Source organism: Oncorhynchus gorbuscha, linkage group LG23 (assembly GCF_021184085.1).
Source record: "Oncorhynchus gorbuscha isolate QuinsamMale2020 ecotype Even-year linkage group LG23, OgorEven_v1.0, whole genome shotgun sequence".
NCBI lineage: Eukaryota > Metazoa > Chordata > Actinopteri > Salmoniformes > Salmonidae > Oncorhynchus > Oncorhynchus gorbuscha.
The window spans coordinates 10,891,088-10,907,047 of record NC_060195.1 but is presented as its reverse complement, the minus strand read 5'-3'; the positions used below and the strand labels follow the sequence as shown (position 1 = coordinate 10,907,047).

Here is a 15,960-nt window from a genome sequence, read left to right as displayed (position 1 = left end):
TATTGAACTGACCCTGTATATAGTATGGTATTGAACTGACCCTGTATATAGTATGGTATTGAACTGACCCTGTATATAGTATGGTATTGAACTGACCCTGTATATAGTATGGTATTGAACTGAACCTGTATATAGTATGGTATTGAACTGACCCTGTATATAGTATGGTATTGAACTGACCCTGTATATAGTATGGTATTGAACTGACCCTGTATATAGTATGGTATTGAACTGACCCTGTATATAGTATGGTATTGAACTGACCCTGTATATAGTATGGTATTGAACTGACCCTGTATATAGTATGGTATTGAACTGACCCTGTATATAGTATGGTATTGAACTGACCCTGTATATAGTATGGTATTGAACTGACCCTGTATATAGTATGGTATTGAACTGACCCTGTATATAGTATGGTATTGAACTGAGCCTGTATATAGTATGGTATTGAACTGAGCCTGTATATAGTATGGTATTGAACTGACCCTGTATATAGTATGGTATATAGTATGGTATTGAACTGACCCTGTATATAGTATGGTATTGAACTGAGCCTGTATATAGTATGGTATTGAACTGACCCTGTATATAGTATGGTGTTGAACTGAGCCTGTATATAGTATGGTATTGAACTGACCCTGTATATAGTATGTTATATCCTGACCCTGTATATAGTATGGTATTGAACTGAGCCTGTATATAGTATGGTATTGAACTGAGCCTGTATATAGTATGGTATTGAACTGACCCTGTATATAGTATGGTGTTGAACTGAGCCTGTATATAGTATGGTATTGAACTGACCCTGTATATAGTACGGTATTGAACTGACCCTGTATATAGTACGGTATTGAACTGACCCTGTATATAGTATGGTATTGAACTGACCCTATATATAGTCTGGTATTGAACTGACCCTGTATATAGTATGGTATTGAACTGACCCTGTATATAGTATGGTATATAGTATGGTATTGAACTGAGCCTGTATATAGTATGGTATTGAACTGACCCTGTATATAGTATGGTATATAGTATGGTATTGAACTGAGCCTGTATATAGTATGGTATTGAACTGAGCCTGTATATAGTATGGTATTGAACTGACCCTGTATATAGTATGGTATTGAACTGACCCTGTATATAGTATGGTATTGAACTGACCCTGTATATAGTATGGTATTGAACTGACCCTGTATATAGTATGGTATTGAACTGAGCCTGTATATAGTATGGTATTGAACTGAGCCTGTATATAGTATGGTATTGAACTGACCCTGTATATAGTATGGTATTGAACTGACCCTGTATATAGTATGGTATATAGTATGGTATTGAACTGACCCTGTATATAGTATGGTATTGAACTGAGCCTGTATATAGTATGGTATTGAACTGACCCTGTATATAGTATGGTATTGAACTGAGCCTGTATATAGTATGGTATTGAACTGACCCTGTATATAGTATGGTATATAGTATGGTATTGAACTGACCCTGTATATAGTATGGTATTGAACTGAGCCTGTATATAGTATGGTATTGAACTGAGCCTGTATATAGTATGTTATATCCTGACCCTGTATATAGTATGGTATTGAACTGACCCTGTATATAGTATGGTATTGAACTGACCCTGTATATAGTATGGTATTGAACTGACCCTGTATATAGTATGGTATTGAACTGACCCTGTATATAGTATGGTATATAGTATGGTATTGAACTGAGCCTGTATATAGTATGGTATTGAACTGACCCTGTATATAGTATGGTATTGAACTGACCCTGTATATAGTATGGTATTGAACTGACCCTGTATATAGTATGGTATTGAACTGAGCCTGTATATAGTATGTTATATCCTGACCCTGTATATAGTATGGTATTGAATTGACCCTGTATATAGTATGGTATTGAACTGACCCTGTATATAGTATGGTATTGAACTGACCCTGTATATAGTATGGTATTAACTGACCCTGTATATAGTATGGTATTGAACTGAGCCTGTATATAGTATGGTATTGAACTGACCCTGTATATAGTATGGTATTGAACTGAGCCTGTATATAGTATGGTATTGAACTGACCCTGTATATAGTATGGTATTGAACTGAGCCTGTATATAGTATGGTATTGAACTGACCCTGTATATAGTATGTTATATCCTGACCCTGTATATAGTATGGTATTGAACTGAGCCTGTATATAGTATGGTATTGAACTGAGCCTGTATATAGTATGGTATTGAACTGACCCTGTATATAGTATGGTATTGAACTGAGCCTGTATATAGTATGGTATTGAACTGACCCTGTATATAGTATGGTATATAGTATGGTATTGAACTGACCCTGTATATAGTATGGTATTGAACTGAGCCTGTATATAGTATGGTATTGAACTGAGCCTGTATATAGTATGTTATATCCTGACCCTGTATATAGTATGGTATTGAACTGACCCTGTATATAGTATGGTATTGAACTGACCCTGTATATAGTCTGGTATTGAACTGACCCTGTATATAGTATGGTATTGAACTGACCCTGTATATAGTATGGTATATAGTATGGTATTGAACTGAGCCTGTATATAGTATGGTATTGAACTGACCCTGTATATAGTATGGTATTGAACTGACCCTGTATATAGTATGGTATTGAACTGACCCTGTATATAGTATGGTATTGAACTGAGCCTGTATATAGTATGTTATATCCTGACCCTGTATATAGTATGGTATTGAACTGACCCTGTATATAGTATGGTATTGAACTGGTATATAGTATGGTATTGAACTGACCCTGTATATAGTATGGTATTGAACTGACCCTGTATATAGTCTGGTATTGAACTGACCCTGTATATAGTATGGTATTGAACTGACCCTGTATATAGTATGGTATATATTATGGAATTGAACTGAGCCTGTATATAGTATGGTATTGAACTGACCCTGTATATAGTATGGTATTGAACTGACCCTGTATATAGTATGGTATTGAACTGACCCTGTATATAGTATGGTATATAGTATGGTATTGAACTGACCCTGTATATAGTATGGTATTGAACTGACCCTGTATATAGTATGGTATTGAACTGACCCTGTATATAGTATGGTATTGAACTGACCCTGTATATAGTATGGTATTGAACTGAGCCTGTATATAGTATGGTATTGAACTGAGCCTGTATATAGTATGGTATTGAACTGAGCCTGTATATAGTATGGTATTGAACTGAGCCTGTATATAGTATGGTATTGAACTGACCCTGTATATAGTATGGTATTGAACTGACCCTGTATATAGTATGGTATTGAACTGACCCTGTATATAGTATGGTATTGAACTGACCCTGTATATAGTATGGTATTGAACTGACCCTGTATATAGTATGGTATATAGTATGGTATTGAACTGACCCTGTATATAGTATGGTATTGAACTGAGCCTGTATATAGTATGGTATTGAACTGACCCTGTATATAGTATGGTATTGAACTGAGCCTGTATATAGTATTGTATTGAACTGACCCTGTATATAGTATGGTATATAGTATGGTATTGAACTGACCCTGTATATAGTATGGTATTGAACTGAGCCTGTATATAGTATGGTATTGAACTGAGCCTGTATATAGTATGTTATATCCTGACCCTGTATATAGTATGGTATTGAACTGACCCTGTATATAGTATGGTATTGAACTGAGCCTGTATATAGTATGGTATTGAACTGACCCTGTATATAGTATGGTATTGAACTGACCCTGTATATAGTATGGTATTGAACTGAGCCTGTATATAGTATGGTATTGAACTGACCCTGTATATAGTATGGTATTGAACTGACCCTGTATATAGTATGGTATATAGTATGGTATTGAACTGACCCTGTATATAGTATGGTATTGAACTGAGCCTGTATATAGTATGGTATTGAACTGAGCCTGTATATAGTATGGTATTGAACTGAGCCTGTATATAGTATGGTATTGAACTGAGCCTGTATATAGTATGGTATTGAACTGACCCTGTATATAGTATGGTATATAGTATGGTATTGAACTGACCCTGTATATAGTATGTTATATCCTGACCCTGTATATAGTATGGTATTGAACTGACCCTGTATATAGTATGGTATTGAACTGACCCTGTATATAGTCTGGTATTGAACTGACCCTGTATATAGTATGGTATTGAACTGACCCTGTATATAGTATGGTATTGAACTGACCCTGTATATAGTATGGTATTGAACTGACCCTGTATATAGTATGTTATATCCTGACCCTGTATATAGTATGGTATTGAACTGACCCTGTATATAGTATGGTATTGAACTGACCCTGTATATAGTATGGTATTGAACTGACCCTGTATATAGTATGGTATTGAACTGACCCTGTATATAGTATGCTATTGAACTGACCCTGTATATAGTATGGTATTGAACTGACCCTGTATATAGTATGGTATTGAACTGACCCTGTATATAGTATGGTATTGAACTGACCCTGTATATAGTATGGTATTGAACTGACCCTGTATATAGTATGGTATTACCTGACCCTGTATATAGTATGGTATTGAACTGACCCTGTATATAGTATGGTATATAGTATGGTATTGAACTGACCCTGTATATAGTATGGTATTGAACTGAGCCTGTATATAGTATGGTATTGAACTGACCCTGTATATAGTATGGTGTTGAACTGAGCCTGTATATAGTATGGTATTGAACTGACCCTGTATATAGTATGGTATTGAACTGACCCTGTATATAGTATGTTATATCCTGACCCTGTATATAGTATGGTATTGAACTGAGCCTGTATATATATGGTATTGAATGGTATATAGTATGGTATTGAACTGACCCTGTATATAGTATGGTGTTGAACTGACCCTGTATATAGTATGGTATTGAACTGACCCTGTATATAGTACGGTATTGAACTGACCCTGTATATAGTACGGTATTGAACTGACCCTGTATATAGTACGGTATTGAACTGACCCTGTATATAGTACGGTATTGAACTGACGCTGTATATAGTACGGTATTGAACTGACGCTGTATATAGTACGGTACTGAACTGACCCTGTATATAGTATGGTATTGAACTGACCCTGTATATAGTATGGTATTGAACTGACCCTGTATATAATATGGTATTGAACTGACCCTGTATATAGTATGGTATTGAACTGACCCTGTATATAGTATGGTATTGAACTGACCCTGTATATAGTCTGGTATTGAACTGACCCTGTATATAGTATGGTATTGAACTGACCCTGTATATAGTATGGTATATAGTATGGTATTGAACTGAGCCTGTATATAGTATGGTATTGAACTGACCCTGTATATAGTATGGTATTGAACTGACCCTGTATATAGTATGGTATTGAACTGACCCTGTATATAGTATGGTATATAGTATGGTATTGAACTGACCCTGTATATAGTATGGTATTGAACTGAGCCTGTATATAGTATGGTATTGAACTGACCCTGTATATAGTATGGTATTGAACTGACCCTGTATATAGTATGGTATTGAACTGACCCTGTATATAGTATGGTATTGAACTGAGCCTGTATATAGTATGGTATTGAACTGACCCTGTATATAGTATGGTATATAGTATGGTATTGAACTGACCCTGTATATAGTATGGTATTGAACTGAGCCTGTATATAGTATGGTATTGAACTGACCCTGTATATAGTATGGTATTGAACTGACCCTGTATATAGTATGGTATTGAACTGACCCTGTATATAGTATGGTATTGAACTGAGCCTGTATATAGTATGGTATTGAACTGAGCCTGTATATAGTATGGTATTGAACTGAGCCTGTATATAGTATGGTATTGAACTGAGCCTGTATATAGTATGGTATTGAACTGAGCCTGTATATAGTATGGTATTGAACTGAGCCTGTATATAGTATGGTATTGAACTGACCCTGTATATAGTATGGTATTGAACTGACCCTGTATATAGTATGGTATTGAACTGAGCCTGTATATAGTATGGTATTGAACTGACCCTGTATATAGTATGGTATATAGTATGGTATTGAACTGAGCCTGTATATAGTATGGTATTGAACTGAGCCTGTATATAGTATGGTATTGAACTGAGCCTGTATATAGTATGTTATATCCTGACCCTGTATATAGTATGGTATTGAACTGACCCTGTATATAGTATGGTATTGAACTGACCCTGTATATAGTCTGGTATTGAACTGACCCTGTATATAGTATGGTATTGAACTGACCCTGTGTATAGTATGGTATATAGTATGGTATTGAACTGAGCCTGTATATAGTATGGTATTGAACTGACCCTGTATATAGTATGGTATTGAACTGACCCTGTATATAGTATGGTATTGAACTGACCCTGTATATAGTATGGTATATAGTATGGTATTGAACTGACCCTGTATATAGTATGGTATTGAACTGACCCTGTATATAGTATGGTATTGAACTGACCCTGTATATAGTATGGTATTGAACTGAGCCTGTATATAGTATGGTATTGAACTGAGCCTGTATATAGTATGGTATTGAACTGACCCTGTATATAGTATGGTATTGAACTGACCCTGTATATAGTATGGTATTGAACTGACCCTGTATATAGTATGGTATATAGTATGGTATTGAACTGACCCTGTATATAGTATGGTATTGAACTGAGCCTGTATATAGTATGGTATTGAACTGACCCTGTATATAGTATGGTATATAGTATGGTATTGAACTGAGCCTGTATATAGTATGTTATATCCTGACCCTGTATATAGTATGGTATTGAACTGACCCTGTATATAGTATGGTATTGAACTGACCCTGTATATAGTCTGGTATTGAACTGACCCTGTATATAGTATGGTATTGAACTGACCCTGTGTATAGTATGGTATATAGTATGGTATTGAACTGAGCCTGTATATAGTATGGTATTGAACTGACCCTGTATATAGTATGGTATTGAACTGACCCTGTATATAGTATGGTATTGAACTGACCCTGTATATAGTATGGTATATAGTATGGTATTGAACTGACCCTGTATATAGTATGGTATTGAACTGACCCTGTATATAGTATGGTATTGAACTGACCCTGTATATAGTATGGTATTGAACTGAGCCTGTATATAGTATGGTATTGAACTGAGCCTGTATATAGTATGGTATTGAACTGACCCTGTATATAGTATGGTATTGAACTGACCCTGTATATAGTATGGTATTGAACTGACCCTGTATATAGTATGGTATATAGTATGGTATTGAACTGACCCTGTATATAGTATGGTATTGAACTGAGCCTGTATATAGTATGGTATTGAACTGACCCTGTATATAGTATGGTATATAGTATGGTATTGAACTGACCCTGTATATAGTCTGGTATTGAACTGACCCTGTATATAGTATGGTATTGAACTGACCCTGTATATAGTATGGTATATAGTATGGTATTGAACTGAGCCTGTATATAGTATGGTATTGAACTGACCCTGTATATAGTATGGTATTGAACTGACCCTGTATATAGTATGGTATATAGTATGGTATTGAACTGAGCCTGTATATAGTATGGTATTGAACTGACCCTGTATATAGTATGGTATTGAACTGACCCTGTATATAGTATGGTATTGAACTGACCCTGTATATAGTATGGTATATAGTATGGTATTGAACTGACCCTGTATATAGTATGGTATTGAACTGACTCTGTATATAGTATGGTATTGAACTGACCCTGTATATAGTATGGTATTGAACTGACCCTGTATATAGTATGGTATTGAACTGACCCTGTATATAGTATGGTATTGAACTGAGCCTGTATATAGTATGGTATTGAACTGACCCTGTATATAGTATGGTATATAGTATGGTATTGAACTGAGCCTGTATATAGTATGGTATTGAACTGACCCTGTATATAGTATGGTATTGAACTGACCCTGTATATAGTATGGTATTGAACTGAGCCTGTATATAGTATGGTATTGAACTGAGCCTGTATATAGTATGGTATTGAACTGAGCCTGTATATAGTATGGTATTGAACTGAGCCTGTATATAGTATGGTATTGAACTGAGCCTGTATATAGTATGGTATTGAACTGAGCCTGTATATAGTATGGTATTGAACTGAGCCTGTATATAGTATGGTATTGAACTGAGCCTGTATATAGTATGGTATTGAACTGACCCTGTATATAGTATGGTATTGAACTGACCCTGTATATAGTATGGTATTGAACTGAGCCTGTATATAGTATGGTATTGAACTGACCCTGTATATAGTATGGTATATAGTATGGTATTGAACTGAGCCTGTATATAGTATGGTATTGAACTGAGCCTGTATATAGTATGGTATTGAACTGAGCCTGTATATAGTATGTTATATCCTGACCCTGTATATAGTATGGTATTGACCTGACCCTGTATATAGTATGGTATTGAACTGACCCTGTATATAGTCTGGTGTTGAACTGACCCTGTATATAGTATGGTATTGAACTGACCCTGTGTATAGTATGGTATATAGTATGGTATTGAACTGAGCCTGTATATAGTATGGTATTGAACTGACCCTGTATATAGTATGGTATTGAACTGACCCTGTATATAGTATGGTATTGAACTGACCCTGTATATAGTATGGTATATAGTATGGTATTGAACTGACCCTGTATATAGTATGGTATTGAACTGACCCTGTATATAGTATGGTATTGAACTGACCCTGTATATAGTATGGTATTGAACTGAGCCTGTATATAGTATGGTATTGAACTGAGCCTGTATATAGTATGGTATTGAACTGACCCTGTATATAGTATGGTATTGAACTGACCCTGTATATAGTATGGTATTGAACTGACCCTGTATATAGTATGGTATATAGTATGGTATTGAACTGACCCTGTATATAGTATGGTATTGAACTGAGCCTGTATATAGTATGGTATTGAACTGACCCTGTATATAGTATGGTATTGAACTGAGCCTGTATATAGTATGGTATTGAACTGACCCTGTATATAGTATGGTATATAGTATGGTATTGAACTGACCCTGTATATAATATGTTATATCCTGACCCTGTATATAGTATGGTATTGAACTGAGCCTGTATATAGTATGTTATATCCTGACCCTGTATATAGTATGGTATTGAACTGACCCTGTATATAGTATGGTATTGAACTGACCCTGTATATAGTCTGGTGTTGAACTGACCCTGTATATAGTATGGTATTGAACTGACCCTGTATATAGTATGGTATTGAACTGACCCTGTATATAGTATGTTATATCCTGACCCTGTATATAGTATGGTATTGAACTGACCCTGTATATAGTATGGTATTGAACTGACCCTGTATATAGTATGGTATTGAACTGACCCTGTATATAGTATGGTATTGAACTGACCCTGTATATAGTATGGTATTGAACTGACCCTGTATATAGTATGGTATTGAACTGACCCTGTATATAGTATGGTATTAACTGACCCTGTATATAGTATGGTATTGAACTGACCCTGTATATAGTATGGTATTGAACTGACCCTGTATATAGTATGGTATTAACTGACCCTGTATATAGTATGGTATTGAACTGAGCCTGTATATAGTATGGTATTGAACTGACCCTGTATATAGTATGGTATATAGTATGGTATTGAACTGACCCTGTATATAGTATGGTATTGAACTGACCCTGTATATAGTATGGTATTGAACTGACCCTGTATATAGTATGGTATTGAACTGAGCCTGTATATAGTATGGTATTGAACTGAGCCTGTATATAGTATGGTATTGAACTGACCCTGTATATAGTATGGTATTGAACTGACCCTGTATATAGTATGGTATTGAACTGAGCCTGTATATAGTATGGTATTGAACTGACCCTGTATATAGTATGGTATTGAACTGACCATGTATATAGTATGGTATATAGTATGGTATTGAACTGACCCTGTATATAGTATGGTATTGAACTGAGCCTGTATATAGTATGGTATTGAACTGACCCTGTATATAGTATGGTATATAGTATGGTATTGAACTGAGCCTGTATATAGTATGGTATTGAACTGAGCCTGTATATAGTATGGTATTGAACTGAGCCTGTATATAGTATGGTATTGAACTGAGCCTGTATATAGTATGTTATATCCTGACCCTGTATATAGTATGGTATTGAACTGACCCTGTATATAGTATGGTATTGAACTGACCCTGTATATAGTCTGGTATTGAACTGACCCTGTATATAGTATGGTATTGAACTGACCCTGTATATAGTATGGTATTGAACTGACCCTGTATATAGTATGGTATTGAACTGACCCTGTATATAGTATGTTATATCCTGACCCTGTATATAGTATGGTATTGAACTGACCCTGTATATAGTATGGTATTGAACTGACCCTGTATATAGTATGGTATTGAACTGACCCTGTATATAGTATGGTATTGAACTGACCCTGTATATAGTATGGTATTGAACTGAGCCTGTATATAGTATGGTATTGAACTGACCCTGTATATAGTATGGTATTGAACTGACCCTGTATATAGTATGGTATATAGTATGGTATTGAACTGACCCTGTATATAGTATGGTATTGAACTGAGCCTGTATATAGTATGGTATTGAACTGAGCCTGTATATAGTATGGTATTGAACTGACCCTGTATATAGTATGGTATTGAACTGACCCTGTATATAGTATGTTATATCCTGACCCTGTATATAGTATGGTATTGAACTGACCCTGTATATAGTATGGTATTGAACTGACCCTGTATATAGTATGGTATTGAACTGACCCTGTATATAGTATGGTATTGAACTGACCCTGTATATAGTATGGTATTGAACTGAGCCTGTATATAGTATGGTATTGAACTGAGCCTGTATATAGTATGGTATTGAACTGACCCTGTATATAGTATGGTATTGAACTGAGCCTGTATATAGTATGGTATTGAACTGAGCCTGTATATAGTATGGTATTGAACTGACCCTGTATATAGTATGGTATTGAACTGACCATGTATATAGTATGGTATATAGTATGGTATTGAACTGACCCTGTATATAGTATGGTATTGAACTGAGCCTGTATATAGTATGGTATTGAACTGACCCTGTATATAGTATGGTATTAACTGACCCTGTATATAGTATGGTATTGAACTGACCCTGTATATAGTATGGTATTAACTGACCCTGTATATAGTATGGTATTGAACTGACCCTGTATATAGTATGGTATTGAACTGAGCCTGTATATAGTATGGTATTGAACTGACCCTGTATATAGTATGGTATTGAACTGACCCTGTATATAGTATGGTATTGAACTGACCCTGTATATAGTATGGTATTGAACTGACCCTGTATATAGTATGGTATTGAACTGACCCTGTATATAGTATGGTATTGAACTGACCCTGTATATAGTATGGTATTGAACTGACCCTGTATATAGTATGGTATTGAACTGACCCTGTATATAGTATGGTATTGAACTGACCCTGTATATAGTATGGTATTGAACTGACCCTGTATATAGTATGGTATTGAACTGACCCTGTATATAGTATGGTATTGAACTGACCCTGTATATAGTATACTTACTTACTTATTGTGTTCTTCATATTTCTCTGATGTGTTTTTTCTAGATTTACATTGTTGGGTTCTGAGTTGGCAAGAAAGGCATTTCACTGTACTTGTGCATGTGACATTAACTTGAAACTAACGAGTCATCGCTACCATTGACACTAATGGGGTGTACCCATAGCATTAAAGCAGAAGGAAGTAAAAGCAGGAAGTGTTGTTAGTTACCATCATGGTCTTGGAGTTTCCCCCCAGTGAGTCCTGCAGCAGGCGGGTGAGTTTGGAGTTCCTGTAGGGGACGTGGGTGCTCTTCCCGTCCACCAGAGCGGAGATGACGTTACCCAGCGTGGACAGAGACAGGTTGATCTTAGTGGCCTCTTTCAGCCGCTGGCCCGTCGCTCCTGTCTTCCCCTGACGCTCAGAACCCTGGGAGGGGACAGGGTACAGTGTGGTGGGTTAACTGGTATTTTTATGTTTTCTTCCATTTGCTATGTGGGAGGGGGGGTGAGACAGACAGACAGAGAGAGACAGACAGAAAGACAGACAGAGAGACAGACAGAGAGGCCACAGATGCATTTCTATTCCACAATAAATGTTGAATGTGATAAGAACACGCTCAACATGCCTTACTGACTTCCCCTAGCGGCCTTTAAAAACTCATCATTGGAGTCAAAATGTTCATAAAAGTCCTGTATTTAAATTAAAATTATAATTCCCATTGCAGAGACTAAGACCCAAGGCAGAGAAATGTATGAAAGTAATCTATACAGATTATGTTCTTATACCAATAATTTTCTTACTCCTGAAAAAGCATCAAGTTTCCTCTATGGGAGCTTCCATCTGTTGAGAAAAATTATATTTTTAATTCTTCATGTGACTTCCTTACCGCCAGATCCACTAAGTGGAGTTTTCCCATGCGTACGTGCTGGTCCCCATCCACACCCTTCTCGCTGCACTCGATGGTGATGGTGAAGATGGCATGAGAGCGAGAGCTGTGTTCATTCATGTTGGTGGAGCCAACCGAGCCTGGGTGGGATGAACACTGTCAGAAACTTAAAATTCATCAGATTGCATTTTCTTGGTTACACTTCCATGAGTGTCGTGTAACCTTTATTCAAACAGGAAAAGACCCTTGAGGTTATTTTTTAAAATTTATTTTACCTTTATTTAACCAGGCAAGTCAGTTAAGAACAAATTCTTATTTTCAATGACGGCCTAGGAACAGTGGGTTAACTGCCTGTTCAGGGGCAGAACGACAGATTTGTACCTTGTCAGCTAAGGGGTTTGAACTTGCAACCTTCCGGTTACTAGTCCAACGCTCTAACCACTAGGCTACCCTGCCGCCCCATAAACCTTTTTTGTGAGGGGGGGCCTTGCAAATGGTATAAATGCTCATTAATTTGAATGCTTAGAACACTTATAAAATGTTTAATGTGAAACTTTACGGTTCTTGTGCCCCATTGTCATAATCCGGTCCATGTCATCAGCGTTGTTCACCACATAACCAGACAGGTCCTTGATGTAAACACCCACATCTGGCCTCTCCTTCACCTGGTGGTCACACCAACACAAAGCAATGACATGAGTTAAGAGCCGGCAATACTCTCAAATTCCTATTTTACATTCATATCTTAAGTTCCCTCCATGGAACCAACAACATTATCATGCTTATCTTTATTAGAAACTAAGAAGTGAATTATGAGAGGTTTAATCATCTATAGTTTCCTTAACAGAGAACATCACAGTCATGTGCTATGTCCTGTTGTCTCCTTTCAGGAACCAATGACATTGCTGTATTATTGACAAACCAATGGAGATTAGTTATGATAAGGAAATCATCTTTAGTTCCCTTTCTGGGCCCCTTTAGTATGGTGTAATGTCCTGTTCTGTCCTTCACGGAACCAACAACGTTATCATACTCCACTTTATCATTTGGTCACTGTGGTCTTCAAATCCAATCCAACCAATAAACTACTACCTACTGCCAGGGTTTAGTGCCTTATATTCTTGTATGGTTAATCTAATGAACGATCATAATTATGGGTCATGTTCTGCATTTCTACAGCATTGTCATACGGCTACTTCTTGCTAAATGAATGGGATGTTTATTCTGAGAAGCATGTCATGTCATATCCTCTTACCTCTAGCCTCTGCATCTGGTCCTTCCCCAGCAGGTCCCTCACTTCTTCATTGTAAATCTCCAGATAAGAGACGCGAACTAAGAACCTGCGGTTGACAGGAAAGCTACTTATTTCAGATCAACCCTCAACTGAGAGACAGTGAGCAACAAGCATGTCAAAAACAGTGCCTGTCTTTTTTTTCTTATATGCCTAAGAATGTTCCGTTTACATTGACTCCAACCAGTGTCTTAACCAGAGTTGTGTGATTGAGGCATTTTGCTCTCCTAGGGCCTGAAAGGAATAAGTCAGTCTTATCATGTTGCATCAAACAATTGCCAATAAACTAGTATTGTTTCATTGTTTTTGCCCGTTTGTGTTAAATGTCCTTACCGGGTGTCGCCCTCTGCTTTGGCGATGTGGCCGAACACATGAGCGAAGGAGTTGGGGATTATTCCTCGGAGCTCTGGCACTGCCCTCACTCCCTCCATGGTGAACGTCTTCCCTGTCCCTGTCTGTCCGTACGCGAAGATGGTCCCTGGAGTAAACACAGGGTCAGTATTAAAATACTAAGGAGGCGGTTCCTCAGCCAGACTGAGCCTAGTCCTGGACTAAAACGCATCCATGGAGAATATCTACTAGGCTTAATCTGTGTCTGGGAAACCGCCTCCTCGTGGTGGATGAAACAGAAACCCCCCTAATCTGAATACACACTGACAGCACACATCACTACAACTGAATGGAGGCTATCACTTATAAACAATGGGGGGGAAGGGGGGCTATGCTGAAAAGGTATTCACAAAAGCCATCTGATAATAGGCCTGTCATTGTCAGTCAGTCAACACATGCAGTTGTGTCGTTTGACATGGCGTGTCAGCAACAGCAAATAGGAAAACGTGTTTCCATCATTCAGATCATTTCAAATCCTCTCTGCATTTACCATTGTAACCCTCTAATACTGAGTCTATGATGGGGCGGGCTGTCAGATTGTAAACGTCCAGCTGTTTGCTGTCTGGTCCGAACACCGTGTCAAATGTGAAGGTCTTGGGGGGTTCGTGGTTGGTCTCTAATTTGTTGACGGTTATGGTCCCACGGTTCTCATCCACACTGACGGCCTGCTTGTGGCCCATACTCCTCTCCTTCTGGTTCAGCGGTCGACATCGCACAACCACTTTGACGTTGTCCATGACCTCCGGCTTGTCAGATTTGTCCATCTTGTTGCTCTGCAAAAGGGAATAACTATGCATGATGCCAGCCACCTAGTAGCTACGTGATGTCAGAGCCGATGGCTCAGCATGATGTCATGTAATGCAATATGAAAACACTGCTCATAGCTAACGTTATTAACCTCACCACAGCAAAGGGAGAGATCAAACTGGCTGGCTAACTTGTCTCAATGAATTCAGTTAGCGAGCTAACATTACATTACAGTACAGCTAACGTTAGCAAAGATAGTTAGTTAGGTAGCCAATTAACTGTCAAGATAGTTGAAACATCTATTCGCTAGTTCAATGGATGACCAATCAATACGTGCTGGCACGTAGCTAGTTAGTTAGCTGGCTCGCTATACTGCAATGTATTGCACGCAAGGAAGCTAATGTTAGCATGTTAACTAACCAGCTGCAGCATCGCTATGCACAACCAATAAAACGTAGTTAACACAACAACTTGGCTGGAAGAGCTTGTTGCATCCTAGTTTTAACGTGGCTACATCTCTATCAAATATGGTCTGAAAACAGATGTAAAATAGCTAATGCTAACTCATCCAAAACACAAGACGAAGCTAACTACAGCAAGGTAAGGTAGTTAGCATCGCATCAAAAAGAAGAAGGGAGGACCCCTCTGAAAAACACAAATACAGACGAATACAAAAGAGCCCACTTACCGGCATTTTAAGACTTCAGTTTTGATTATTAAATCATATGAGACAAAAGCAAACGCGTTTTGATGGTTTGATGGAAGTTTTTATCTTTTCAAAATGATTTAGATGCCAATGCTGTGCCCATTTTCTCCAATGCTGATAACGTTTGTTGTCACGTCTGGACACATTGAATCTGCGGCTGCGCAGTAAAATGATGGGGGGCAATAGCTTGGTAGTGTACAGTAAAGGACAGTAGAGAT

General features: G+C 37.4%; 1 protein-coding gene across 5 annotated transcripts in view; it reads right to left on the bottom strand.

Annotated features, from left to right (window-relative positions):
* Positions 1 to 15,907, bottom strand: part of LOC124010918 (kinesin-like protein KIF3A) — a 94,442-nt gene extending 78,535 nt beyond the window's left edge. For 3 of the 5 annotated variants that reach the window (XM_046323719.1, XM_046323722.1, XM_046323723.1), the window contains exons 1-7: positions 15,725 to 15,906; positions 14,780 to 15,062; positions 14,233 to 14,377; positions 13,864 to 13,948; positions 13,168 to 13,273; positions 12,609 to 12,748; positions 11,951 to 12,148 (exon numbers count right to left, since the gene is read on the bottom strand). In XM_046323719.1, the coding sequence (XP_046179675.1) occupies positions 11,951 to 12,148; positions 12,609 to 12,748; positions 13,168 to 13,273; positions 13,864 to 13,948; positions 14,233 to 14,377; positions 14,780 to 15,062; positions 15,725 to 15,730 (963 nt within the window). In that variant the 5' untranslated portion in view covers positions 15,731 to 15,906. Of the gene's footprint in view, positions 1 to 11,950; positions 12,149 to 12,608; positions 12,749 to 13,167; positions 13,274 to 13,863; positions 13,949 to 14,232; positions 14,378 to 14,779; positions 15,063 to 15,724 lie in introns of all 5 variants that reach the window. The other 2 variants (XM_046323721.1, XM_046323718.1) reach the window with 1 other exon arrangement.
* Between the last annotated feature and the right edge of the window lie 53 nt (positions 15,908 to 15,960).